The sequence below is a fragment of the Gymnoscopelus braueri genome, assembly GCF_963280865.1.
Source record: "Gymnoscopelus braueri genome assembly, chromosome: 14".
In the NCBI taxonomy this organism is placed as follows: domain Eukaryota; kingdom Metazoa; phylum Chordata; class Actinopteri; order Myctophiformes; family Myctophidae; genus Gymnoscopelus; species Gymnoscopelus braueri.
In genome coordinates, this window is record NC_137619.1 from 50,881,213 (window position 1) to 50,908,529 (window position 27,317).

A 27,317-nucleotide genomic window follows, 5' to 3' on the forward strand; every position below is an offset into this window, starting at 1 on the left:
GGCATAGACGTATTTATCAAAATCTGATTCGATTGCTCGTTAAAATAAATTTGCTCTGAGAACACACCGATTGGCTGGGAACCGCTTTTCTACACTGAAGATCTTCGGCGAGAATAGTCAATCGAAAATTACAGGCTAGGGCGGGCTATTTTCACGGAATCTTCGCCCCGCAGAATAGGGAGGACGCTACTATTCGTTACATAAATCAGTGCTGTTGAACACCCTTTACATCTGTTTGTTGGTAAAAAATAAATCTTGAACCAATGAAAAGTATTAAAAGCACAAACCAGCTAACTCCATTGGATCCTCAAACTGTCTGCTAACTCCACCAAAGGGGGGTGGAGTTAGCTGGTTTAGCTGACTCCAGGCTCCACCCCCTTTTGACCTCCAACCTCATTGTGAGCTTGATGAACAGAACCTCCCAACTAGCTGGTTTCGGCCCGACAGCAGAGATATGTATGAAATGGTTTAAAAACTCAACGTACCTGCTCTTTGCACTGCACCAGAGCTCTCTGGATCTCGTTGGGGTTCAGAGCGTGCGCGTGGGGCAGGCAGCTCAGGGCCAGCTCCGCCGCCGCCCGCACCATGTTGGGGTCCCGCGCCCGCGACGCCCGGTCCGCCAGCGAGGCCACCTCGGGCGGGGTCAGGTGACCGTCCCAGCACTCCACCAGGATGTTGAGCGCCGCGCTGCCAATCTCCATGGCCTGACCTGGAAGCACATGGGGGGGGGGGGGGGGAGGACAGTCAATTTTCACGTGTGAGGCCTTGTCCGTTTGGAGGTGGTACAACATGCCATGTATTTTGGGCAATTCTTATTATATTATAAAAAAAATTGTCCAACATTATTCTAAATGTTTTCAATTTTTTTTCAAAAACTGAAATATTGAAAATGGCCGGACTACAAGCTCATAAGCTTGTTGATCGGCTATTTTCGCTATTCGTTGCACAATAAGTATATAGTTTGTGTGTGTGTGTGTGTGTGCGCGCGTGTGTGTGTGTGTGTGTGTGCGGAGAAAAAGTTGGGAACCACCGAGTTGTCTTGAGACAACTTGTGATTTGACACTTTAATAAAATGTAATTGATTTTGTCCAATTTATACCTTGTTCTTTTAAGCTGATAATCAGTTCATTACAGCGAGTGGCAGTGGTTAAAGTAGTACTCTTTTTTTTCTCTCTTACAGCTCAGTTCATTTAAAAAAGTACTATTATTTTATAATTTTGGTTGAACATATTCAGTGGGGAGATCAATTATTTGGCCCCCCAAAAATCTGACACCGCATATCTGTGAGAATCTTGGCAAACTCTTATCAGGCCCCGTGCCAGAAAACCTAAAGGAATACTTTGTTGATTCTAAAATTGAACTCTGAGACTCGAGTACAAAGCCTGAGTGATGATGATTCATCATGTTTTTAATCAGCTTGGAAAATCAAAGTCATTTGCGTGTGTCCCTGAACTGAGGAAAAGTTACTCGTGCCCTTTTCCATCCATCTCAATTACCCCAACTCCTTATTCTGCGGCTCAGTGAAAAATCACTTAATCGCCTGCAGTTTGTTAAAAAAGTGCAACCGCCAGACTTGCCCTCCATTAGCTCCCCCGATTGATTTTAGAATACATTCTAAGATTTTTATTAATCAGTGTCGCATATAAAAGATGAATTGGCAAATCCCCAGCTTATATATCTGAACGTTTCAGGTCATCGGAGAAGACTCTGGTCTCGGTTCCAAAGACTTGAGGTAAAAAAAAACATTATTTTACACTTTGGCTATTCAAAAATAGCAGATATACAAGCGCTATGAGCTTGTAGATCTGCAAAAAAAAAAAATTTGAAAATATGTGCAAATCGGTCAACATATATATTATACTGTGTACATACTGCTGACAAAAATTGCTCAAAAGAATTAAGGGATCAAAGTGTTCCCTTAATTATTTTAAGGCGAAAAAAAATTACTAAAAACTTTGCGTCTGGGAACAAAACATTTTGAGATGGGGGTCCGCAGCCAAATAAAAATGTTTTCTAAATCAGTATTTAGAAGAAAAAAACAGTGTTGTTGCTAGATCAGTAATCTGAGTTCCCAGAAGTTTTTCGCCTCGCATACAAACGGGAGTGGCGAGGAACTTCTGGGCCAAAGCCCTGGTATTTGTGGGCGGGATGTAACTTACGCTCAGAATCTGAGCGGACACGCCTCTTACCGGTCTGAGAGCTGTGCAACTCGTCTTAAAAGTCCGACGAGAGGCAAACAGCAGTACACAACAATGGCAGCCGCAATTTCTCAAGGGGAAATTGCTTCCCGTCGCTCCTATTTACATGCAACACCCATTGCATGTGGATCCCGCCCCCTTTTCTTCATTGGCTGTTGATTTGAATCAGAAAGCAGTGGCCGCGCCCCTGCTGTCCAGGCTTTGAGCCGAAGCCTCCCAGACTACTAGATCAGTGGTGCTCCAACTTTTCAATATTTATCCATTTAGACCTGCTGTAACCAATACGTTGTTATACCTTTGAATCCGGGAGCCACCTCTGTGTCTCATTAGTTGTTGCTATACATATAGCAGCAAGTAAGAATTTGAACGTTTTCAGAAGGCGTTTTCAGAATCGGCCTCAGGTCTAAATGGGCTAAGGACCCCCAAAATGAAGTGGTAAATGTACGTTTTATAATGTAATAATTTATATCTGCAAAGTAACTAGCAACTTAAGTTTTCAAATAATTGTAGTGGAGTAAAAGTACAATATCTTCCTCTGAGATGTAGTGGAGTAGACATAAAAGTACTGAAAATTGGAAATCCTCCAGAAAAGCAAAAGCACCTCAAAACTGTACTTAACACATTCGGTGCCAGAATTGTATAATAACAGATTACGTTCGGTGCCAGAAATCTCACCTTTGAGCTGCGCGGCGCTGTTTAAGCTGTAGACTTCAAGAGGAGCAATCCATGTGAAACAAAGCATGCGTTCATTTTGCACGATGGTCCTGGCTAACGCCTGGAACGCTAACATCTTTCGCGCGAGTCACAATGGCGGAGCGATCGTGCATCAAATGACTCGTTTTCCCCAATGTAAAAAGTTTCGGAGTTATAGGGGTTTTAGAGAAGGAGATAGAACGGAAGCGGATGGGGAGCCATGTTTTTTGGCACGGTGATCTATAAGGCCCTTCCTTCTCAGAATCACCGTGGGTGATTCCAGAGCTGCTCCAGCCCCTCCCGTGTGGAAAAAAACCCGAAAAAAAACAAAAAAGACTGAAAACACGGTTCAGACCGTGTTCGGCACCGAAGCGCTACTCTGTGCAAACACGGTTCAGACCGTGTTTGGCACCCAATGTGTTAAGTACAGTACTTGTAGTAAATGCACTTAGTTACTTTACACCACCGGTGACTCACCGGTGATCCAGGACACGTGTGAGGAGTAGGTCCTGGACAGCCAGTTGGGCGAGACGAAGTTGTGCAGTCCCAGGGCGTACAGGCCGATCTCGAAGGCGCAGAGGTGCAGGTTGCGGTGCGGCCCCTGATGGCCGCCACTGGCCGACGGCTGCGTGAAGATGGAGGTGGAGGAGTTGCCGCCCGCCTTGATCAGCACCGTCTTGGCCAGCTCGAAGTAGAAGTGCGCTGCCGCCTCCGACGGCTGGTTAGGCACGTGGGGCGCGTGGCACTCGGGCCGGCGGCCTTTGTACCTGCAGCACACACCACACCACGACATGGGGGAACATTTAAGTAACAGGGTTTGGATCAGTGTTGATTTTGACAGCAAATCTTTATTTAGTTTTAGTCATAGTCTTTTGAATAAAATTCCATTTAGTTTTAGTCATATTTTAGTCATCTGAAATGTTTTAGTTTTAGTTGACTAAATATACGATTTTAGTCGACTAAATCTACAGTTGATTTAGTCGACTAAACTGTATTTTGGCGGTGCCTTGATGGCGTCGTAATGGCTGATTTTACACTTGGTTGCATGCTGAAAATAGCAGATCTACAAGCTCGCGTTGTGAGCTTGTAGATCTGCTATTTTCAGAGCGCAACACCCGAGCACAACCAAGCATAACATGACTTGTCTTAGTTCTACAGTACAGGATACCTTCTCCACTAGTTCCCTCACTATCATTTTAGTCTAGTGTTTATTTGTTGACGAAATTGTGTATTTAGTCTTAGTTTTAGTTTATTTCGTTTTTATTTAGTTTTCGTCAGTGAAAAAATTTCGTCATAGTTTTAGTCGGCAAAATCAACACTGGCTGGTTTGGATGAGGGCTGAACAATTCATACATTTTTTTTATCAATATCGCAATATGAACAACAACAATTTTCTAATCTCAAGAGGCGGCAAATACTTACTTAACCCATTAAGACCGGGAACGCATCTGTGTCATTTTAAGATTTCTTTGGCTATTCAAAAATAGCATACAAGCTCATAGCACGGCTGAGCTTGTAGATCTGCTATTTCAGGAAAATCGTGAAAATTTTTGCAAATATTTGAATATATATACCTTTTTTAAAGCGAACATTTGTAACTCAAATCTTTGCTTCTGGGGGGTCCCTGGAACAACATATTTTGAGATGGGGTCCGCGGCCAAATAATTTTGGGGGTCCTTGTCATGAACAAGTTTGAGAACCACTGATTATAGCAGCATGTTTTTTCTAAAACAACTGTTAGGATTTAGAAGACATTTGTAGAATCCCCAGAAGCAAAGGTTTGAGTCACAAATGTTCACTTTAAAAAATATACATTCAAAGATTTGTAAAAAAATTCAACATTTTTCAAAACTAGCAGATATACAAGCTCATAGCGCGGCAGTAGCTTGTAGATCTGCTATTTTTCAATAGCCAAAGAAATCAAAAAATGACATAGATGTCACTATAACAATAATAATAAAAAAGGAACGACTTTGGTCGGGTGCACTGGTTGGGTGGAAATACCCAACATTTCCAGCGACAATTGTTTTCCAGTTCATTTCAGTATGCAAATTTTATTCACTGGGCTAAGCAAGCAATAATCTAATATCTAATGTTGTGGTAGTTTAACAGGAAACACAACTGATGCTTGACTCAATCCCAATGAGTAATTAGTCATTCATCGTAATTAGTCTCAAAAATAAGAATTAGATATTTTGTCCCATTTGTTCAGCCCTTAACACATTCCACGCCAGAGTTTAATATCATAATGTACTAACCAGTGCCAGCGATTTATTGTTGTTTTTTTGTTTTTTTTCATGTCGCCACAGACCTCGCTAAATACCTTAAGATCGCGCGTTAAACTGTTTGTAGACACACAGGGTAGCTGTGTGAGTGGCCCAGAGAAGACCGTTTCAATCGGCGACATTCCATTTTGCAGTTGGCCTACAATTAAATGTGAACGCGACTGGCACGCTGCGCAATTATTTAGGTTCGCGTAGATCTACGCGATTGGCACGCAATGTGTTAATATAGACTGGAGTCAACTTCTTTTAAAGTATATTTTTATGTGCATGCTATTTTTAAAGCAGTGGCAAATAAGGTCATCAGTCATTCGTTCCCACGTGGGAGCTGCATGCAACGACAACACTGCGCGTTTGTGTCATTTTGTGTGTTAACTCTTTGACTGCGGACGACGCGATAACGCGTCAAGTGCTACTTTGTCCAGTTGGCCGTCGACGCGCTCGACGCGCTGGACGCGCGTTCATTGTTTAATCTCTGATTGCGCTATGCTGCTTAATATTCAATGTTATTCTCGAGTTCCACTTACTTCACGGACATCTGCATCCGGTTTCATGACCTGGATTCCGTTTCCGGTTTTTGATTCTTTTCCCCAGTCATTTTCGTCCAAAATAGGTAAATAAACGGTCTTTCACACGGTATGACGGACAAACGGACAGTTTCTCTTCTATAATCTATGGTCTGGGTGACGATCAGTCATCGCCGTCGTGTATCACGACGGCATTTTGGCGATCAAAACAATCTGGGACGACGTCACTTCCGTTTTCATGTTTTTCCTTGTCTAATCTACCAAGAAGGCTGAGAGAGACCCAACGATCTGATCAAGCAGTCATGTGCTGCACTCTAGTGGCGGATTTGTGCTGGGTCTTTACATTATGTCCCCTTAAATTATTTTCATGAGAAAAATTCAAAATATAAAAATAAAAAAACACGAAAATTGCTGGCACTGGGGGAGTACTTTATGAAAATACTCTGGCAGTCAAAGAGTTAATCATTTAAGACCGGGAAAGAATCTCTGTCATTTTAACATTTCTTTGGCTATTCAAAAATAGTAGATATACAAGCTTGTAGACCTGCTAATTTTTGAAAAATCCTGAAAATTTGGGCAAATCTTTGAATATATACATTTCTAAAGCGATTTTTTTTTACTCAAAACCTTTGCTTCTGGGGGGTCCCTGGAACAAAATATTTTAAGATGGGGGTCCGCGGCCAAATACATATCATTTTGGGTGGTCCTTGACAAGAAACTTTTAACTATTTTAGAAAACATTTGTAGAATCCCAAAGAAGCAAAGATTTGAGTTACACATGTTCACTTAAAAAATATATATATTCAAAGATATGCACACATTTTCAGGATTTTTCAAAAATAGCAGATCTACAAGCTCATAGTGCGGCACTCGATGCCGCGCTATGAGCTTGTAGATCTGCTATTTTTGAATAGCCAAAGAAATCTAAAAATGACACAGATGCGTCCCCGGTCTAAATGGGTTAATTATCTGGTTAGAGGGCAACTTGACACTAGCAGTTGAAGGCAGGGAGACTGATACTGAATTAATTTCACTTCCTTAGCTAGTCAGGGGATTCTAATGACTTCTAAATAATTACTAACCTTTACTTTGTGAGGTATTTGTTTTCATAATCATTAAGGCTTTAATTATTATGTTAATGGCAGGATATAAATGTCGTTATAAACTAGTGGAGAGCAATGCACAGCAATGGGAAGGCACTGCTACTGGTTGCACACAAGAGCGTAAATTCCATTACTCTTCCACCAAAATTGGTTACGTTTGTAATTGCTGCGCCCGGCAGCTCCATTATCAATCTTTTTAATAAATTAGTAAAGTGTGGTATTTGGTTTGTCGTTCAAAACGTTAGCTCACCCTACAAGATTGAAAAAAATGTGCAAATCTTTGAATATATATTATATTTTCAAAGTGAACATTTGTAACTCAAATCTTTGCTTCTGGGGATTCTACAAATGTCTTCTAAATCCTAACAGTTTTCATTTTTTTTCTAAGTATGTTGCTATAATATCAGTGGTTCTCAAACTTTTTTCATGTCAAGGACCACCCAAAATTATATGTATTTGGTCGCGGACCCCCATCTCAAAATGTGTTGTTCCATGGACCCCCAGAAGCAAAGATTTGAGTTAAAACAATTTGCTTAAAAAAATATGTATATTCAAAGATTTCCACAACTTTTCTTTAAAATGACACAGATGCGTTCCCAGTTAAGATGATCTGATCAGAGAAACTAAAAAAGATGATTCTGGTGTGTGTGATGCAGCCAGATATCAAAATCGTGTAAGATTTTAAAACTCCTGCAGTGTCTTGGCTTAAGTCCTGTGTCCTGGCGATGCCACAGAGGCTATTGTGATGTTTTTCCTTTAGATGTTTTTTTTACCTGCTGGTGTCTGTGCTCTTTGCCCGGGCTCCGCCCCCCGCCCGGCGAGAGCCGCTGGACGACGAGGAGCCCAGCGAATCGGAGGAGGAGCTGCTGATGCTGTCGCTGTCCTGGCCCCGCCCCCAGGAGGCCGCCGCCCAGCCCCCGCGCAGCGGGCGCCGGCTGAGCGTCGGCGAGCTGTCCGAGGTGGTCTCCGGAGCGCTGCTGTCGATACTCGCCATGCCTGGGGCGACGAAAAGTACTCAAATGTTTTACTTAAGTAAAAGTATCAATACTGTAATGTAGAAGTACTCTGTTACAAGTGAAAGTCCGGAATTCAAAATGTACTTGAGTAAAAGCGCAAAAGTATTGGTATCAAAATGAACTTAATGTACCAAAAGTAAAAGTACTAAAATGTTTGAAAATAGCAGATCTACAAGCTCACAAAGCGTCACGATGCGACGCGTTGTGAGCTTCTAGATCGGCTATTTTCAAATAGCCTAGGTATAAAATAGCTAAAAGTGGTTAATGTATGTTTTATAATGTAATAATTTATATCTGCAAAGTAGGGGTGTGCCGACACTAATTTCATGAAACGATATGATACGATATTGGGCTCACGACATCGATACGATTATGAAAATATATGGGGGGGAAAAAAGCTAATGCAAACAAATACTTCTGTTTTTGCATTATTATTATTGACAATTATTTTATATTTTTTCAAAACGATATTTATTTCCCCAAAACGATACATATCGTCACGAAAACGTATCGCGATAGATTGCCACACCCCTACTGCAAAGTAACTAGCAAATACTTGTAGTGGAGTAAAAGTACAATATTTGCCTCTGAGATGTAGTGGAGTAGAAGTAAAAGTAAAGACAATTGGAAATACTCCAGTAAAGTAAAAGCACATCAAAACTGTACTTAAGTACAGTACTTGAGTAAATGCACTTAGTTACTTTACACCACTGCTGACTGGGGTCCCCCCGGGCTCTATACTAAGTCTGCAACTTTTTCTCCCCTTCTACACCAAATCTCTTCAATGAAAACACGCTCACAACGCTTGTAGATCGGTTATTTTCCGCTGAATGTTAACCCCATAACAGGGACGGTGGGGTTTATGTGTTGAAGCCCCTCTTGAGTGGGACCATCTGTTACAGATGGTAAAAAATACGTTTTAAATACCGTAGCATATTCCCATAGCAATCATTGCTATAAAGTATTTGATCAATAACAGGGGTCTCCCCATCTAATAAACAGAAAATGCATTTTCGGGTTGGGATATCGATTTCATCTTTGTGGGGTTCCTGATTGTATTAAATTTGTAACCCACCAGAAAGTGTATGTCCTGTTTATTAAAGAGCTGGAGAGACGGGGAGACCCCTGTTACTGAAAAGGCCCAAAAGTTTTTTTTATGTGACCCCTTTTAGTCTAGCCTAGCTGGGTCCTATGTAATTGTTTTGGTTTCCTTTGTTGTTTATACCATGCTTTTAAACCGCTGTAGCACTCTGAGATTCGCAAGAATGTAAAGTGCTTTATAAATAAAATGCATTATTATTATTATTATTATAGCAGTAAATAAACCATCAGAATAAAGCTTCAACTTTTTTAACAGTAAACCTTTTACTTTAACTCAATACATATCACTTACACTACCTTTAAGACCAGCCATAAAAGAAGGTTATTGGATCTAATAGTCTCTAAACAATAACAACAAACACGAAACACCACCATTGTGTTATTATATTTTGAGTAAATATATTAATTTCTTTATTAAGTAGCCGTGTAATAAGCAGGATAATGAGCATTCATTAGCATTCAAATGTGCTACTGTATACAAATGACCTCGCCTTGCCTCAAGTCAGAAAGACTCTTTACTTCTGTTGAATACTGTAAACCTGGTGTCCCAATTTTGGGCAAGTCATGATAGGTACATTTTCCCATTAAAAAATATATATATTTTCAAAAATATTGGTAAGCTTTATTTTACATTTTTGGATATAGGACTTAAAGCTGCACTATATAACTTTCCTCTTCTACCCCGGATTTGAACCCGGTTTCCTGCGCAAGTGCTGACATTTTTACCATTGGGCTAATAGAGCCTGCCTGCTTGCTATAAATTTAATCAGGTCAAAATCCTTGTCAGGTCCTGTGTCTAGGTGAGACATGACCTTTGACACTATCTAAATGTTATCTATATTGTATTGACATACTCTACCATACAGATTGGACAAAATTACATTTTATTCATTAAAAATAAATGACATAGTGGCGCTTTAACCATGTAGCGGCCCTATTCTGGGGTGAACATTCAGTGAAAATAGCCGCTCTACTGTACTGTACCGCTGCAAAAGGAATGCTGCAGAGTGGCGGCCTCAAGGATGTTTTGGACAATGTTGTCAGAAACAGTATGGATTAACTTCAAAATACATACAGTATATAAATTAATGCAGGTACATTTCTGGTGCCTGCGTCATTTGGGTGCGACTGTCAGGCACAGACACTCGATAATGTTCAGCGGTTCCCAAACTTGTTTGGCCGCACACCCCCTGTTATCTCCCAACCTAGCTGACGCACCCCCCCCCCCCCCCCCCCCCACACGGAATGGAAATATACGAACATATATTTTTTATATATGCAACATATATGTTTATCATATGTGACATATTATTCGAAATTGACCGCCTGCATATATGTCTCTACATACAGTATATGTACATATATAAGCTACAGTATATACGAGACATATATTCTCTACATATCCAAATGCAGATATATGAACCTGAATATGGCATATATGTAGCATAATATACTTGCCATATATTGGTATATATGTTCATATATTTAAAATAACACCATAGCACCACCGCCTTTTCATGTCACGCATAACACGCATTTATGTGGAATGGTTATTGTGAAAAATATAGATCCATAAAGATCCGGATAACACTTTTAAGTCGGCCACCTCTACCATTTCTTTTACCAGACTCGATGGAGAACAGGTGAGGAAATTAACGAGTGTCTCACCTGTGTGTTTCTTCTTCTGGCGGACGGGTGAACCCCAGCAGCGTCCGCTGTACGCCCCCCGGCCCCCCAGCGCCAGTCTGCTGGGCACCGTGCCCTCCGGCTTGAAGGGGGCCGCTTCACTCTGCTGATCACAGGCCGAGGATGGCTGGCCACCATCTGACACACACACACACAGTGGACACATACACATGTAGTGGACTCACACACTTCTATTTATCTATAGATTAAGCAGGACAGAATACTGCCACTAAACCATTGGTTCTCAAAGTGGGGTCCGGGGACCCCCAGGGGTCCTTGGAGGGGTTCCAGGGGGTCCTTCAGCAAAATGTGTTAATATAGCGTCACAATAATTTTAACCTCTTTAACCTGAGCTTGTAGATCTGCTATTTTTGAAAAATCGTGAAAACTTGTGCAAACCTTTGTATATATATATTTTTTTAAAGCAAATTTGTAAACTCAAATATTTGCTACTGAGAGTCCCTGGAACTAAATATTTTGAGATGGCCAAATTTATATCATTTTGGAGGTCCCTGACATGAAGAAATTTGAGAACCACTGATATAGTAACATAAGTTTCTCAGAAAACTGTTAGGATTGAGAAGACATTTTGTAGAATCGGAACCTCAGGCTTTAATGGGTTAATCTATAGATTAACCAGGACATAATTCTGCCACTAAACATCAAGCACATCTTACACAGCACTTTATATTGTTAAGTGTGCGTGTTACAACATGTCACAATGCAACGTTGCACTCAACTAAGCATTATGTCAGGCATAACTCCAAGCCCAAGCCATAAACCTAAGCTCTAAATGTCCAACCCTAACTGTAAAAACCATATCTCTTGTGAGGATCAGTAAAACACAATGTCTATTTCTAAAATGTTACTATACTTGTGGGGACATTAGGTTCTCACAAGCATAGTAATGCAAGTGCACACACACACACACACACACCCCCACACACACACGTGTCTCTCACCCTGCTCTCTAGCGTCGCCGACTCCCTCTCCCGTCGTGGCGTTGCCGTTCCCCTGCACGCCGTTCCCCATCGGCCCGGCGGCCTGCGAAGCCCCCGAAGCTCCTCCCCCGCCACCGCTCGCCACCGCCGGCACCACCGCCGCGGACGAGGAGTTGGACGAAGACGACGCCAGAGCGGCGGCCGTCGCGGCGTTGACCGCGTTGGCGTTGGCCGAGGACGAGGAGGAAGAGGAGGGTCCTCCTCCTCCTCCGTGTTTGTTGGAGACCCCGGAGGCGGCGCCCGCCGTCACCCCTCCCCCCGCCGTGGCGTGCTTGGACGGGCTGCGTTGGCTGCTGCTGGCCGCCGGCTTGCTGGAGGAGTAGAAGGAGCTGAGCGTCTGAGGCTTGTGGGTCTGGCTCTCACGGTCCAATAGCTTGTCCAGGATCTAAACAGAGAGAGGGAGGGAGAGAGTGTGTTTTGATTGGTTGATTGGCATTTTTTATTGACAAAACTGGCATATACGTTAAGTACAATTTTGAGGTACTTTTTACTTTACTGGAGTGTTTCCAATTTTTTATGCTTTTACTTCTACTCCACTACATCTCAGAGGCAAATATTATACTCGTACTCCACTACAATTATATGAAAACTTTAGTTACTTACTTTTTAGATTTAGTTTATCATTACTAAACATACATAAGGATAATTCCTTTTAACAGGACGTTCATGAAAGTCCTTGCGGGCTTGTTTCCAATGAGGGCCTGAATTAGGGGTTAAGAGTCTTGCTCAGGGACAAATTTCATTTCATCGACACATATGCTGGCGTGGCCTGGAATCGTACCTGGGGCAACCAGGGCCTCTGGCTCCCTAGGCGGGCTCACTAACCACTCAGCTATGGCCGCCCCTTGTACATAAACCACTTAAGCGCTCTATATATTTCAGCTATTTGAAAATAGCCGATCTACAAGCTCACAACGCGTCACGTTGTGAGCTTGTAGATCTGCTATTTTCAAAAGATTTTTATACATTTTGAAATGGGAGATTCTGCATAATGACTACTTTTGCTTTTGGTACTTGAAGTATATTTTGATGCCAATACTTTGTACTTTTACTCAAGTATATTTTTTATACTGGACTTTTACTTGTAACAGAGTATTTCTACATATTGGTATTGATACTTTTACTTAGGTAAAAACATTGAGTACTTTTTCCACCACTGCTGTCGGGAAGAAACCTTTATACCTCCATATTTCACCTTTTATGTGTTCTAAATGAATGCCCTACTTAATCGTACAAGAGTGTAGCGCCTAGCCTGGTAAACCCCCTCCCTCCGGAAATCTCATTTGCATTTGATTTCAGGGAGGTCTGGGATTGCGAAGGGAGTAGAGATGGCCGAACACTGCGTGTCCGAACCAATCAGCGGCTGCTAGGGGCGGGATCATCCAATCACCTGCCTAGTAGCTTGAAAAAAAGAAAAACTGTCTGTCATCGATTCTGCGCCCGGAGTCTCAGATGCAAGTACGCTGTGAAACAAAATGTGTGTCGCAAGCTTTCTTCCATTTGACGGTGTCAGGTTATGTAGCGCCAACATAGCGAAAAAAGCCGATCAACAAGCTGTTTAAATGATTAAAGTGAAAGTGTGTCTGTGGGTAGCATAGACACACAGAACAAATGTATCAGTAATACATACGTTCATACAATTTCAAGGTGCTAGATGGTAGCAGAGTGGCTACAACGGCCGAATATCTCCCTCGGCCAATGGGGACTCTCCTTTGGGCTAGTGGATAAGTAGTTTGGCTTTAGTGTCCCTTCCAGCTCTATTCAACCAGCTCTTTATGGACGACTTGAAGTTAACAATAGAGCTAATGGACTTAAGGCTGGCAAGAGAAGCCATTCCACAGAACTGCTGCAGAGTAGGAAAAAAACTGTCCTTTCCCATTCAACTTTTCAATCTGCTAGGTACAATGTCTGGTAGAAAAGCTGTTATGTACATCATTGACCTTAGGAAAGTAATTGACTAGATATTGGGGTATCACAGTGTTTACAGTCCTGTGGACCAGACACTTTATAACCCATTCAGACCAGGAACGCATCTGTCATTTTAAAGATTTCTTTGGCTATTCAAAAATAACAGATCTACAAGTTTATAGTGCGGCACCGAGTGCCACGCTATGAGCTTGTAGATCTGCTATTTCTTTTGGAAAATAGTGAAAATGTGTGCAAATCTTTGAATATATATTTTTTAACTCAAATCTTTGCTCCTGGGGGATTCTACAAATGTCTTCTAAATCCTAACAGTTTTTTCTTAACGTATGTTGCTATAATATAAGTGGTTCATAAACTTTTTCATGTCAAGGACCCCCAAAATGATATGTATTTGGCTGCGGACCCCCATCTCAAAATATGTTATTCCAGGGACCCCCAGAAGCAAAGATTTTAGTTACAAATGTTCGCTTTGCAAGATTTGCACACATTTAAAACGATTTTTTTTTAAAATAGCAGATATACAAGTGCCGCGCTATGAGCTTGTAGATCTGCTATTTTCGTAAAGCCAAAGAAATCTAAAAATGACACAGATGCGTTCCCGGTCTAAAAGGGTTAATGTGATGCTCTCTCCTCCACTCTGAGACTCTTGAGGCTAATAAAATGAGCAGAGGGAGAAGATGAGTTCAAACAAGACAAGAGGGAGAGAAAAAAAAGCAAGAGAGAGAGAGGGCAAGAGAGCGAGCAAAGCATGAGAAAGAGAGCGAAAGAGCGCGAGAGAGAGAAAATGAGAGAGAAAAAAAGAGAAAGAAAATGAGAGAGAGGGAGATGGTTTATTTAAATTCCTTTAACCCTGCAAGACCGGGAAACGCATCTGTGTCATTTTTAGATGTCTTTGGCTATTCACAAAATTGCATATGTACAAGCTTTGAGTGCCGCGGTAGAGATGGGCAATATTATCGATATCGCAATATATCGCAATATTTTATTTCCCAATACTTTATTGATACTCCAGACCATAGCATCGCGATACTTTTGAAGAAAAAAATAATCTGTTCCGATGCATAGAAACCAATGGTAGAAGTCCGGTCGTGACATTCTGCTCCTCTAGATGTCGCTGTACTATAGCTAGTTCACCTTCCAGTGATTCATCTCAATATAAATCGCAAATATATAGCAATATCTATCGCATCGCAATATATATCGTGAGACAATCGTATCATGACCCAAGTATCGTGATACGTATCGTATCGTGAGGTTCTTGCCAAAAAGAGCTTTTTTAGTATTTTTGTAAAAAATCGTGAAAATGTGTGCACATTTTTTTATATATACTTTTTAAAGCGAACATTTGTAACTCAAATCTTTGCTTGTGGGGGTCCCTGGAAGAAAACATTTGACAAATGTTCGCTTTAAAAAAAATGCATATTAAAAGATTTGCAAAAGTCGAAAAATAGCAGATCTACAAGGTCATATCACGGCACTCGGTGCCACGCTATGAGCTTGTAGATCTGCTATTTTTGAATAGCCAAACAAAATCTTAAAATGACACAGATGCGTTCCCGGTCTAAATGGATTAAAGTTTTGACTTTTTTTTTTTAAAGACGGAGCAGTGTGATGATAACAAGGTGATTGATCGCTCAGAGCAAAGAATCTTTAAAAAAACGAACAAGGCTGATTAAAGATCCCGGCAGTGATTGAGTGGCTTGTGATCGGAGCAGGAAAATGTGTGCTCTGGGCATCTTCTGACTTTCTGATTTCCTACGCTGTGTCACAAATGACTCTTTGAAGACATTTAAGTCTTTTCCAAAACCAGTGTTTCAAGTCGGAGTCTGGGTTAACCCATTCAAACCGTGTCCTTTTTATATTTATTTGGGCTATTTTTGGGGAAAAATCTTGGGAAATTTGTGCAAATCTTTGAATATATATATATTTTTTAAAGCAAACATTTGTAACTCAAAGCTTTGCTGGGAACTTTGCTTCTAAATCCTAACCGTTTTTTTGAAGAAAAGAAAACGTATGTTGCTATAATATCAGTGGTTCTCAAAAATGATATGTATTTGGCCGTGGACCCCCATCGTGGACCCCCAAAATATGTTGTTCCAGGGACCCCCAGAAGTTGTAACAGAGTTATAAATGTTCACTTAAAAAAATATATATATATATTCAAAGATTTGCACAAAATGTTCACGATTAAAAAAAAATAGCAGATCTACAAGTTCACAGATGCGTTCCCGGTCTTAAAGGGTTAACAATTGGAAGGCGGGTCGTGTGAGGATATGGGGGGGGGGGTGAATTTGACATGCCTGCTAAAGCCTCTCACACAGACCTTATTGTGCGTGAGTGAGGCTGAACCAAACACTGCAGGGCCAGCAGATAAGCCTGTCTAAAAACAGAGTAAGCCTGTGAAATCGGTTTTGGGCCGTGAGGAACAAAAAAAAAATATAGATATTTTTTCATTTTTTTTTAAATAACATGTGAATCCTCCCAGTCTCTCAAGACAGACTTTAACCCATTCAATCCGGGAACCCGTGTCCGTGTCACTTTAGATTTCTTTGAGCTATTCAAAAATCGTGAAGATTTTTGAATATATATTCTAAATCCGATTTTTGAAAAAACGTATGTTACTATATCAGCGGTGCTCCAACTTTTCCATGTCAAGGACCCCCAAAATGATATGTATTTGGCCGCGGACCCCCATCTCAAAATATGTTGTTCCAGGGCAGGGACTCCCCCAGAAGCAAAGATTTGAGTAAAACTTATATACATTCAAAGATATGCACACATTTTCAAGATTTTTGAATAGCCATAAGAAAATTTAAAAATGACAGATGCATTCCCGGTCTTAAAGGGTTAAACAATCTTCACACACCACAGACAGTTTGTCATTCTGCGGTAAAAGTTGAGAACAAGAAACTGGCATCTGCTCCAGGAAGGGTATTCGACCAATCATGACGCGGTGCGTATGAAAATATATTTTAAAATATTAACCCTGTTGAACCCTATATGCTTTGCTGGCCAGGGACCCCCATGCCTCTGTGCTTGGCCCCCTCCTTTTCACCCTATACACCAAATCTCTTCGCTACAACATCGCTCAAGTTTGGGTCCTGGGGGGGAGACACTAGATTTATCTTTTGGCTCTTGGGCTGAAAATGTTTGGGAAGCCCTACTACTAGGCCCTCTCCTCCAGGACTCCCCCTTCTACCAGCTCACTTTGCTAGTCTGGGATGGCTTAGGGTAGAAGATAGAGTGCATCATCTCTTAGTAGGTCTGGTCCTTTAACTCTTTCGTTGCCATGGACGGGAATTCCCGTCCGATTCTGCAACGGCTCACATTGCCACGGGCGAGTTTGGACGATACTTTGTTGTTTAGTAGTTTTATAAAAGATTGCGCTGTTCTCCGTCACCCGAGTGATCACTTTCACTTTTAACTCGGATACGGAAATAACGTCGCCCAAAGATTTCCGCCTCCGTCCACTTCCTGTTTTATTGGTTCCCTGAAACGGTTGTGTCTCGAGTTGCCTTGTTTTGCCCTGGATTCGGCGAAACACCATAGTTTTAACGTGCTCTAACAAAGGAAGGCACAGTGCCGGTTATATATTTTTTTCTCTGGACGACGAACAGTGATCCCCTTTGTGTTTACCAACGGTCTGACAAGTGATCATGATGTATATAAATGTTCTGTGGCCAGTTGGGGAGGTGGGGAAGACGTGCATTTTTGAAGGAAGATGCTGTTTTCAGCATGCCTGCGACATGGAAAGTTACCCAGCGGGTGAAAATGTTTTCCTCTGGGGGACGGCCACGGATACTTCTTGTGTATACAAATGGTCCGACGATAGATCATTACGAATCTACATTTTCTGTGACCAGTTGAAAAGGTTAAAAAACACGAAAACGCTGGCAGTGGGTGAGTTTATTAACTCATTCCCTGCCTAGAACGACTAAAACGACTTTTGTCCTTTAAGCCCCCACTGCCAAGAACGACTAAAACGACTTTTAATTTTTTCAAAAAAAAAAAAAATATATATATATTTTTTTTTCTTATTTATTTATTTAATTTTTAACCTAAAGACCAAGGAGATATGATTTGTTGAAGATCTAGACTCCAATCCACTTCCTTGTTAACTTAAAACTTAAACATTTTGTATCTTGGCTCCTGAGTACTTTTTTTTTCTATGAAAAATCTCTGGCAGTTTGTCAAACGCAAAAATAAAAAAGTTCTGGCAGTGAATGAGTTAATGTATATACTCTGGCAGTGAAAGAGTTAAGATACTCAGAGGACCAGTGTGCCCAGATACCGGTCAAACTACTTCTCAAGAGTGAGTGATGCCCATGAGCATCATCTGACCATTTAACCCAAAATTCAGCTCAAACATGGGGGGAAAATGCACCAAAATTTGGAATGAACTAGCAAAATACGTTACGGTTCTCCACTCCCTACACAAGCTCAAAACTAAAATAAAAGAATGGCTGATCTTAAAATACATACTTTAAAAATATATACTTTTAGCATAACCTTTGAGTGTACTACCTGTACTGTTAACAATCTTGTAAATAAAGTATTATACAGTAAGTATACAAAGCCCTGGCCTGGAGATCCTCCCAACAGAAGAAGACGTACGTGTACCTTCTTCAGTTTGCTCTGGTCGTCCTTGTAGGTGATCATGAGGGCCAGAGCCAGGTCTCCCTTCTCTCTCCTGGTCCCCTCACACAGCAATGGATGCTCTGCTTCACTCACCGTCGTCTTCATACCTTCACACAGAGACAGAGATGAATGAAATGCTTTATTCATCTGATAATAAATCAGCCTTGATTTTGTTGACTAAAACTATGATGAAAAATGTTGGTCGACTACCTTTTTTCACTGACGAAAACAAAAGAAAAACAAAAGAAAAACTAAGCTATGATGATTAAAACTAAGACTAAATGTATTGACAATTTCGTCAACAAATAAAAACTAGACTAAAATGTTAGTGAGTGACGAATGGAGAAGAGATCCAGTAGAACTAAAAGACAAAGTCATTTTATGTTTGGTTGCGCTCGAGTGGTGTGCTCTGAAAATAGCAGATCTACAGGCTCACAACGCGTCGCGTTGCGACGCGTTGTGAGCTTGTAGATCGGCTATTTTCAGCATGCAACCAAGTGTAGAATCAGCCATTACGACGGCATCAAGGCCCGTCAAAAAATAATAATTGTCGACTAAATCAACTGTATATTTAGTCGACTAAAACTTGACAAAAACTAAAACATATCAGATGACTAAATAAAACTAAATGGAATTTTATTCAAAAACTATGACTAAAACAAAAAAAATTATTGCTGTGAAAATCAACACTGTAATAAATGAATGATAATCCCTTGAGATGAAGCGTCTCCTTTGTCGAGAGTGTCCTAAAGACAATAGTACAGTATAATCACACTTCAAACTCAATATGCGACATCAACGAGAATACCAAGCAATAGGAAATGTGACAAAGATCTCAGTAATAGCATACACTGCATAGACCAAGCTCATAGACCAAGCTCATAGCGCGGCACCAAGTGCTGCGCTATGAGCTTGTATATCTGCTATTTTTGAAAAATCTTGAAGATGTGTGCATATCTTTGAATGTATATATATTTTTAAGCAAGCATTTTTATCTCAAATCTTTGCTTCTGGAGGTCCCTGGCACAAAATTTTTTCTGATGGGGGTCCACGGCCAAATGTATATCAATTTAGGGGTCCTTGGCATGAAAAAGGTTAAATCACAGTATTTCTTCCACCACTGACAATTATGCAAAATCAAAAACTTGGAGCGGCCAAGGCTGTGTCAGTCAATGACAACGATCAATGTGGTCTCACGGTATTTTCCATTTATTTGACAGCAGCGGCGCCGCTAATTGACAGATGCAGGAGAAGCCAGAAGTTTAGCACCTAATAATGGAGTCGGCCTGCATTATTGAGTTATCGTGTCTGCGCAGCGAGCATTAGCATTCTTACCGAGTGCAGCGACCGCAGCCTCGAAGCCCAGCTCCTCGTCCCCCGGCATCTCGTTGTTTCGGTTCCGGCTGGGCGGACGGGAGCCCGTTGGGGACACCACAGCACAAACTATATGAGGAAAAGTGCAACGGGTCCAAATGTTAATGACTGGAAGTCCCATTTGTACCCGAAATCTGACAGACAGGAAGGCACAGGGAGCGGGGGAGACAGTGCATGCTTGGACGCGCACACGCACACACACTAACTAAAAAAATAATAATTAAAATATCAACACTTAACACTATCATCAATCTTAGCATTATCAATACTTAAAGGTAGGGTAAGTGATATATATATATTTTGTTTTGTTAAAAAGGTTAAAGTACTATATTCTGATAGTAATCATTGCTACAGAGCGTTTGTTCGGTCACAGGGGTCTCTCCAGCTCTTTAGCAAACAGAATATAGTACATTTTCAGGTAGGTGACAACATTTAAGCCAATCAGGAGAGAGCACTGAAAATGGATTTTCTGTTTAATAAAACAGCTGGAGAGACATGGGAGACTCCTTTTACTGAACAAACACTTTATAGCAATGAGTACTATCAGAATACAGAGCTATTTAACACTTATTTTAACCAAAGTAAATCACTTACCCTACCTTTAACACTAACAACACTTTTAACACTATGAACACTCTTAAAAACAAAATATACTTTGTAATTACTAAAGCAATTTTCAAGTACACATTTGACTGAGTAACTTTCACTTGTAGTTGGGTGATATTTGACCTAGAGTATCTATACTTTGATTCAAGTACTGGGGGTTGAGTAGGCTTCTTCTCAAAGTGGGGTTCAGGGTCCCTTGGAGGGGGGGGTCCATTTGTACACTTTCAGAGTTATGGGGGTCCTTGAAAATAAAAAAAAGTTTGAGAACTAATTGGCCTGGATAGGATACACAGCACATCACAGAGTCGGTGCTTACCTGGGGTGCACAGCACGTCAAAGATGAAGCTGGCCAGCATGAGGGGCAGGACGGGCCGGTAGTCGCAGAAGTTGCCGTCTCGCAGCTGCTCGGCGCGGTCTCTGATGGCGGTCATCTCCACCACGCCCAGGGGGATCTTCTTCAACAGAGCCACCACCTCTGACTCCTGGTAGGCCAGCTTCACCTGACAGGACACATACAAAGACATTCAGCAGACGCTCTTATCCAGAGCGACTTACAAGCGAAATGGGAGTAAGCAGAGTAAACATGAACTCTAGTCCAGGGGTCTTCAACAGGGGGTCCGGGACCCCTAGGGGGTCCTCAGAGCTACTACAGGGGGTCCGCCATATCTTTGTGATAAATTTTTTTTTGTTTACCTTAACCACCCTAGCATCCCTTTTTTGTGGAGAACTTTAGCCAAAAATAGCAGATCTACAAGCTCAGAACGCCTCGCAGCGCGAGGCGTTGTGAGCTTGTAGATCGGCTATTTTTGGGAAAGAGTTATAGGTGTAGAGGGAAAAAAGAGCAGCAAAAGTGTATCTGAAACACAATGTTATACAATATAGAGGGGGTCCCTGCTTCATCTCTCTCTCAGCTAGGGGTCCTTGGCCTGAAAACGTTGAAGACCCCTGGGTTAGAGTGTCCGCCCTGACCTCGGCCGGGTCTTACCAAAGACTATAAAACGACATACTAGCGTCCTGTCCAGGGGGTGTACTTGTACATCAAGCCACCTCACACTACAGAAACCGGAGATAGGGTCCTGACCTTTGGGCCACGTGGTTTGGAAAGGCTACTACTTGGGATCCAGGAGGGAGAAGAGTCTAGGACGTGTGGAGCGTTGTCCAGGGTGTTTCCCAGGCGGGAGACGTGAACAGTTTGGCTGGTTGAAGACCAGGCGTGCTGCGGCATCATTCTGGATCATTTGGAGGGGATTCAGTGAGCATGCCGGGAGGCCAATAAGGAGGGAGACGAGGTGACTTGAAGCCTGGGCACACTCACTAACTATAGGGCTGGGCGATATGACTTGAAATCAATATCACAATTATTTCCAACTTTTGCCTCGATTCAATAAAAAACAGGTCTCTGGTGTGTGTGTGTGTGTGTGTGTGTGTGTGTGTGTGTGTGTGTGTGTGTGTGTGTGTGTGTGCGTGCGTGCGTGTCTGTGGGGGGTACTAGGCCTGTCACAATTACCGTAATTTTCGGACTATAAGCCGCGACTTTTTTCCCCATTTTTGGACCCTGCGGCTTATACAGCGGTGCGGCTAATCTATGGATTTTTACAGCTAACGGCCACTAGGGGACCTTCTAAATCTATGGATTTCACACCTGCGGTCCAGTGCGGCTTGTATATGCACACATTTGTTTTTTTTCCTAAATTTGGCTGGTGCGGCTTATATTCAGGTGCGCCTTATAGTCCGGAAATTACGGTATTACATAATCGTCTGATCGTAATTATTTGAGATAATGGCAATTATTTTTTGCATGATTGTCATAATCGTTTCCATGTGGAATAATGTTCACACATTTTCAAATATAAAAAAAACAGAAATAGCTGATCTACAAGCTTACAACGAAGTATAAAAAATGTCAATAATTTATTTTAATATTTTAGTTATTTATCATATCTACGTACCTCCAGGGCCTTGGTGGAGGAAGGTGTGTGTGTGTGTGTGTGTGTGTGTGTGTGTGTGTGTGTGTGTGTGTGTGTGGGGGTGTGTGTGTGTGTGTGTGTGTGTGTGTGTGTGTGTGTGTGTGTGTGTGTGTGTGTGTGTGTGTGTGTGTGTGTGTGTGTGTGTGTGTGTGTGTGTGTGTGTGTGTGTTACCTCCAGAGCCTTGGTGGAGGCAGGAGGTCTCATTAGCTCCAGGGAGAACATGCCGGTGCTGAAGGCCAGGTTGTGGAGCTCCAGCCGCTCACAGAGCACGGTGAGCAGGAAGGCAGCTTTAGACAGAGTGCTGGTGGCCACCTGCGTCTGACGGGTGGTCGACACTTTGCTCTTCTTACCCTGAACAACACGGAGCAAGGTTATTGTACATTTGAATTTTTTCATTTGTTTTGACTGGCTGTTTTTCGTTTCGACTTTTTGGTTTCTATTTTAGTTTAGTTTTATGGACGTAGTCCAGCGCTTTCATCCTCATGTAGGCCTCTGTCGTTTCTCAGCTTTTTACAGGTTGTACAAGTACAAAATCATGTACGTTTTCAAGTGATTTGTCAAAGGAACAGAAGGGTTTGCACACTGTAGCTCCCTTTCAATGACTTTATTGTGGCGTCCACCTAAAATTACGTTTTGAGCACACTGCTGCTCTTCTTCAAATTATTTATTTTAATTAATTATTTATTTGGCTATGCAAAAATAGCAGATCTACAAGCTCATAGCGCGGCGCCGAGTGCCGTGCTATGAGCTTGTAGATCTGGATTGAATGGGTTAGTAAAACACAGAAGTGCTGCCCTGTCAAACACATACCAAAGGAGTTCTTGTTGTGTGTGTGTGGTTGTACCTTGGTCTGTGGCTGTTCCACCTTCAGGTCGGGGGGGTTGGCCAGGAGGTCTCCGGCCAGTTCCACCGCCAGCCTACAGGCCTCGTTGCTGTAGCCGTGGGCATGGAGCGCCTCGGCGCACGCAAACAGCACCTGGGAAACACACAGGCAGCGGTCAGGCGGTTATGCCCAATTTATTACACAGTCCAGTGCTTTCATCCTAATGTAGGCCTCTGTCGTTTCTCCGCTTTTTACAGGTTGACACATCATTTGAAATGATTGAACTTTGACAAAGGAATTGAAGAGTTTGCACACTGTAGCTTCCCTTCAATGACTTTATTGTGGCGTCCTAAAAGTGACGTGTTGAGCACACTGCTCTTCTTCAGATACATGACATTTGGATATATTTGAACTTGAAGAAGATATCTCTGCTGTCGGGCAGAAACCAGCTAATTCCAAAATGTAAAGTTTTCAGGAAATGAGAAAACAACACAAAAAGTGGAGTTAGGAGGTTTTGTTCATCATTGATAAGAACAGCTGAATGGACCTCCAAGCTCACAATGAGGTTGGAGGTCAAAAGGGGGTGGAGCCTGGAGTCAGCAAAACCAGCTAACTCCACCCCCCTTTGGTGGACATAGCTGGTTTAGCAGAAAGTTTGAGGATCCAATGGAGTTAGCTGGTTTTGTCAGAAGCACTTTTTAATACTTTTCATTGGTTTAATATTTGTTTTAACCAACAAACAGACTTAAAGGGTGTTCACTAAAAAAAGTGCAGTTCGCTGGGCTCTTTTAACACATTCACTGCCTGAATTATTTCTGATTTTTTGCAGTTTTATGCCAGAGATTTGTCATTGAAAAAAAAAAGTAATCAGGAGCCGAGATACAGAATTTTTAAGTCTTAAGTTAACAAGGAAGTGGATAGGAGTCTAGATCTTCGAAAAATCATATCTCCTTGGTCTTTGGGTCAAATTAAAAAAAAATATATTAAAAAAAACGAGTTCTAGGCAATCAAGTGATGGATTTGAAAAACTAGTTAACTTGATCTAGGCAATCAATGTGTTAAAACAGCCCTGAACATTTTCAGGAGGCCAAGAAAGGAGGTAGTACTTTTTTTCCCGTTAGACAAACGACCCCCCCCCCCCCGTTCCTGTACATAGTCTTTTATCTAATTTGTTTCCCCTTTTTTATTTTTTTGATGTACATAATGTTATCTTTTACCTGTTTTTTTTAATGATATTTGAACTGTGGTGCCATGTCTATGAATTGAATATCAAGGACCTCATTGGAACTGTGCTGTTTTACATTTTTTGCCTAATAAAATATTCAATCAATCAAAATGTGCACCTCCGTCCCCAGATCTATCGCACAACGGAAATAGCTTGTGAGCTTGTAGATCGGCTATTTTCGGCAAGCAAAACTGTGTTTGAGCAGGGACTCCAGACTTTCTCGGCTGTGGTAGCGTGATAAGTGACAACCACAGATATAGAACTGTTAGATATGAAACCAGCATGCTGATTAGCATGTACGTATGCCAGTGTGTGTTCTTTTCTTAAAATAACGTTGATTAGAAGTCACATGCTGTTCTTTCAAAGTATTTCGGTATCTTCCATTCATTTGCAACTTCCTGGTTTGTGCCGTCAGTCACAAATATACTGTTATTAACACATTGAGTGCCAATCACGTAGATCTACGCGAACCTAAATAATTGCGCAGCGTGCCAGTCGCGTAGATCTACGCGAAGTGGTCTTTTTTCTCCCAGGTTCACATTTCATTGTAGGCCTCGTTCGCCACGACACATTTCATTGTAGCACCACCGGAAACGGAATTATCCATATCCGGAGATTTTTGTTCCCATCCGCCTCCACTCTAAAGCGGAAACTAAATCTCCATTTTCTCGGTTGTTGTTTTTCTCATCGCTGATCGCTGTTTAACATAAACCGCTGTAGCTTCAAAATGGACGATCGTCGATCGAAACGGTCTTCGCTGGGCGTCTCACACAGCTACCCTGTGTGTTTACAAACAGTTGAACGCGCGATTTTAACGGATTTAGCGAGGTCTGTGGCGACGTGAAAAAAACTAAAAAATCGCTGGCACTGGTGAGTACATTATGATATTAAACTCTGACGTGGAATGTGTTAATGGTTCTAATTGTATAGCAGACATGAAGTCCACATAAGTCCAAGCTCTGACAGTGTGATAAAAACGGCTCTACAAACGGTTCCAAAATCTGATGGAACGAATTGCCGTTCCTCGATGTTGGATCCGGTTCCGGATCCCAAACCTACTTTGTTTTGCCTCTTAGCCGTAGAGAAATCATGGTAAACCACGGCCTCACGTGGCCAGAACACACTCAGCAGTAATGTAGTAAACTCCTCCGTACAGTAATGTATAGTAAACTCCTCCGTACAGTAATGTATAGTAAACTCCTCCGTACAGTAATGTATAGTAAACTCCTCCGTACAGTAATGTATAGTAAACTCCTCCGTACAGTAATGTATAGTAAACTCCTCCGTACCTCCATTTGTCCCTCTTGCTCCAGAGGTTTGATCCCGGCGAAGATGTCCGGCTCCTCCTCCTGGTGCACGTCGGCCACGCCGCGGTCCTGCCCGTCCTCGGAGGCGGCGTTCACGTAGTACGCCTGGTAGTCGTCCTCGCCGCCGCCGCCCCCGGCCGCCACTGCCGCTGGCTCCGCCCCCACAGCGGCCACAGCAGCCCCGCCCACTACGGTCACCGGGGCGCGGGGGTGGTTCCCGGGGGAGGGGCCTCCTCCTCCTCCCCGAGGAGGTTTTCCAGCGGTGGCAGAGGGGGTCCCTGAGGCCCCCGAGGGCCCGCCAGCCTCGTCCGGGAGGGGGTCCGTCTCTATTAAGTCCTCCTCCTCCTCTAAGTCCTCCTCTTCGTCCTTGTTGTCGTCCAGCTCCGCCTCCAGCTCCACCCCCTTGTCGTCGTCGGCGGAGGAGGCGGTGTCCATGACGACCAGCACCGTCGTCGACGGGTCCTTGGGCGGGATGAGGGGCGGGGTCGCCGCCGGGGCGTGGCCGGCGACCCGCTTGGCGTCGAACATTTTGGAGGTGTTCCCACTTCCTCCTCCTCCCCCACTGTAATAATAAGAATAATACTTTATTTATATAGCAACTTTTTTTAAACAATATTACAAAATGGGTTACAATACATAAAATCAATATGTAAACATTTTAACAATAATTAAATTAAACAAGTACAAACAAGGTTCAAATCAGATGCATCAAGCTCCTGCCATTTGGGGATTAAAAAGGCCTTTATTTGTGAAAAGAAATAATTATAATAATAAATATAGGGTTCTTAAAGTTCTTAAAGGAGTAGTTCACCCAAAAAATGATATCTTTTCTATCAATTACACACCCCATGAAGCCTTGAATTAAATACCGGCCACCTAATGGTGATCGTGGCTTAACACATTGAGTGCCAGGGTTTTTTTAAAACAGGGTTTCTACTTCATTCCTACTGACCGCCAGAGGCAGTGTTTTCAACACCTGGATATCATCGCGCGCTCGCGCATAGGTCGAATATTAATACCAACAAAGTCACTCGTGACCTGTGTGCACGCACGCCACCTATATAGGTGCGGGGCGCACAGCGTTCATCCTCTTTCATCTTTTCGCCTCCAAAGCGTAGGTCGATACTTGCAGCTGCGCGTGAAGTTTCGTAAACCAACACGGTTGGGGCTACGGACTGCGGTCCGTCCTCCAGAGACTGCGTAGCCTGCTACCATGGAATTACGTTACCCCGTTTATAGGGGCTGTCGGAAAGGAACAAGGAAGGAGAGAGAGAAAAAAAAAAAAAGAACGCATGCGACGGTGAACGGAGTTAGCGGTTGCTTGCTAGCATTGGAGCTAACGACAATAACACCGTTAACTTTCCCCGCTCCACCGTTGTTGTTGAACCTGGCACGGATAACTATGGAGCCATAGTTGTACATTGGCGACGGTGAGTGCATGTGTTGTGCTGTTTACAGACAAATAAAGTAAAAGAGGGGAAAGTATTCAGCGTTGAGGATGTATCCCATTCTGCCGCTTTGAGAAGACCGTCTCTCGCCTCGATGACACGACGGCGGTGGAGCCAGATTGACTGGTTAATGTGTCTCATAGAAGGTGTTCTTTCGCCTCGAGGAGACGACCAAAGCGTTAATGAGCGCAGTGGCAGATAACTGGGCTCCATTAAAGTACAAATACCTAAGCGAAATTGAACTTAAGTACAGAACTGAGTACATGTACTTAGTTACTTTACACCACTGTATGAGCGGCGCTCTTCTGTGAATGTTTTTGCTGAAAGTGGTTCTCACTTTGACGCAGACATATGGCGCTTGTTAGCTTGATTGCTATCCAATGGCTCAGTCAGTA

The 27,317-nt window shown here is 42.4% G+C and overlaps 1 protein-coding gene across 4 annotated transcripts in view; it reads right to left on the bottom strand.

Annotated features, from left to right (window-relative positions):
* The window catches only part of zswim8 (zinc finger, SWIM-type containing 8), a 117,464-nt gene that overhangs the window by 29,895 nt on the left and 60,252 nt on the right, over nt 1–27,317 (bottom strand). For all 4 annotated transcript variants that reach the window (XM_080450434.1, XM_080450433.1, XM_080450431.1 and 1 more), the window contains exons 14-24: nt 25,457–26,036; nt 22,964–23,095; nt 22,291–22,470; nt 20,468–20,651; nt 19,507–19,614; nt 18,154–18,278; nt 11,569–11,992; nt 10,589–10,744; nt 7,577–7,799; nt 3,369–3,658; nt 486–709 (exon numbers count right to left, since the gene is read on the bottom strand). In XM_080450434.1, the coding sequence (XP_080306560.1) occupies nt 486–709; nt 3,369–3,658; nt 7,577–7,799; nt 10,589–10,744; nt 11,569–11,992; nt 18,154–18,278; nt 19,507–19,614; nt 20,468–20,651; nt 22,291–22,470; nt 22,964–23,095; nt 25,457–26,036 (2,626 nt within the window). The remainder of the gene's footprint in view (nt 1–485; nt 710–3,368; nt 3,659–7,576; nt 7,800–10,588; nt 10,745–11,568; nt 11,993–18,153; nt 18,279–19,506; nt 19,615–20,467; nt 20,652–22,290; nt 22,471–22,963; nt 23,096–25,456; nt 26,037–27,317) is intronic.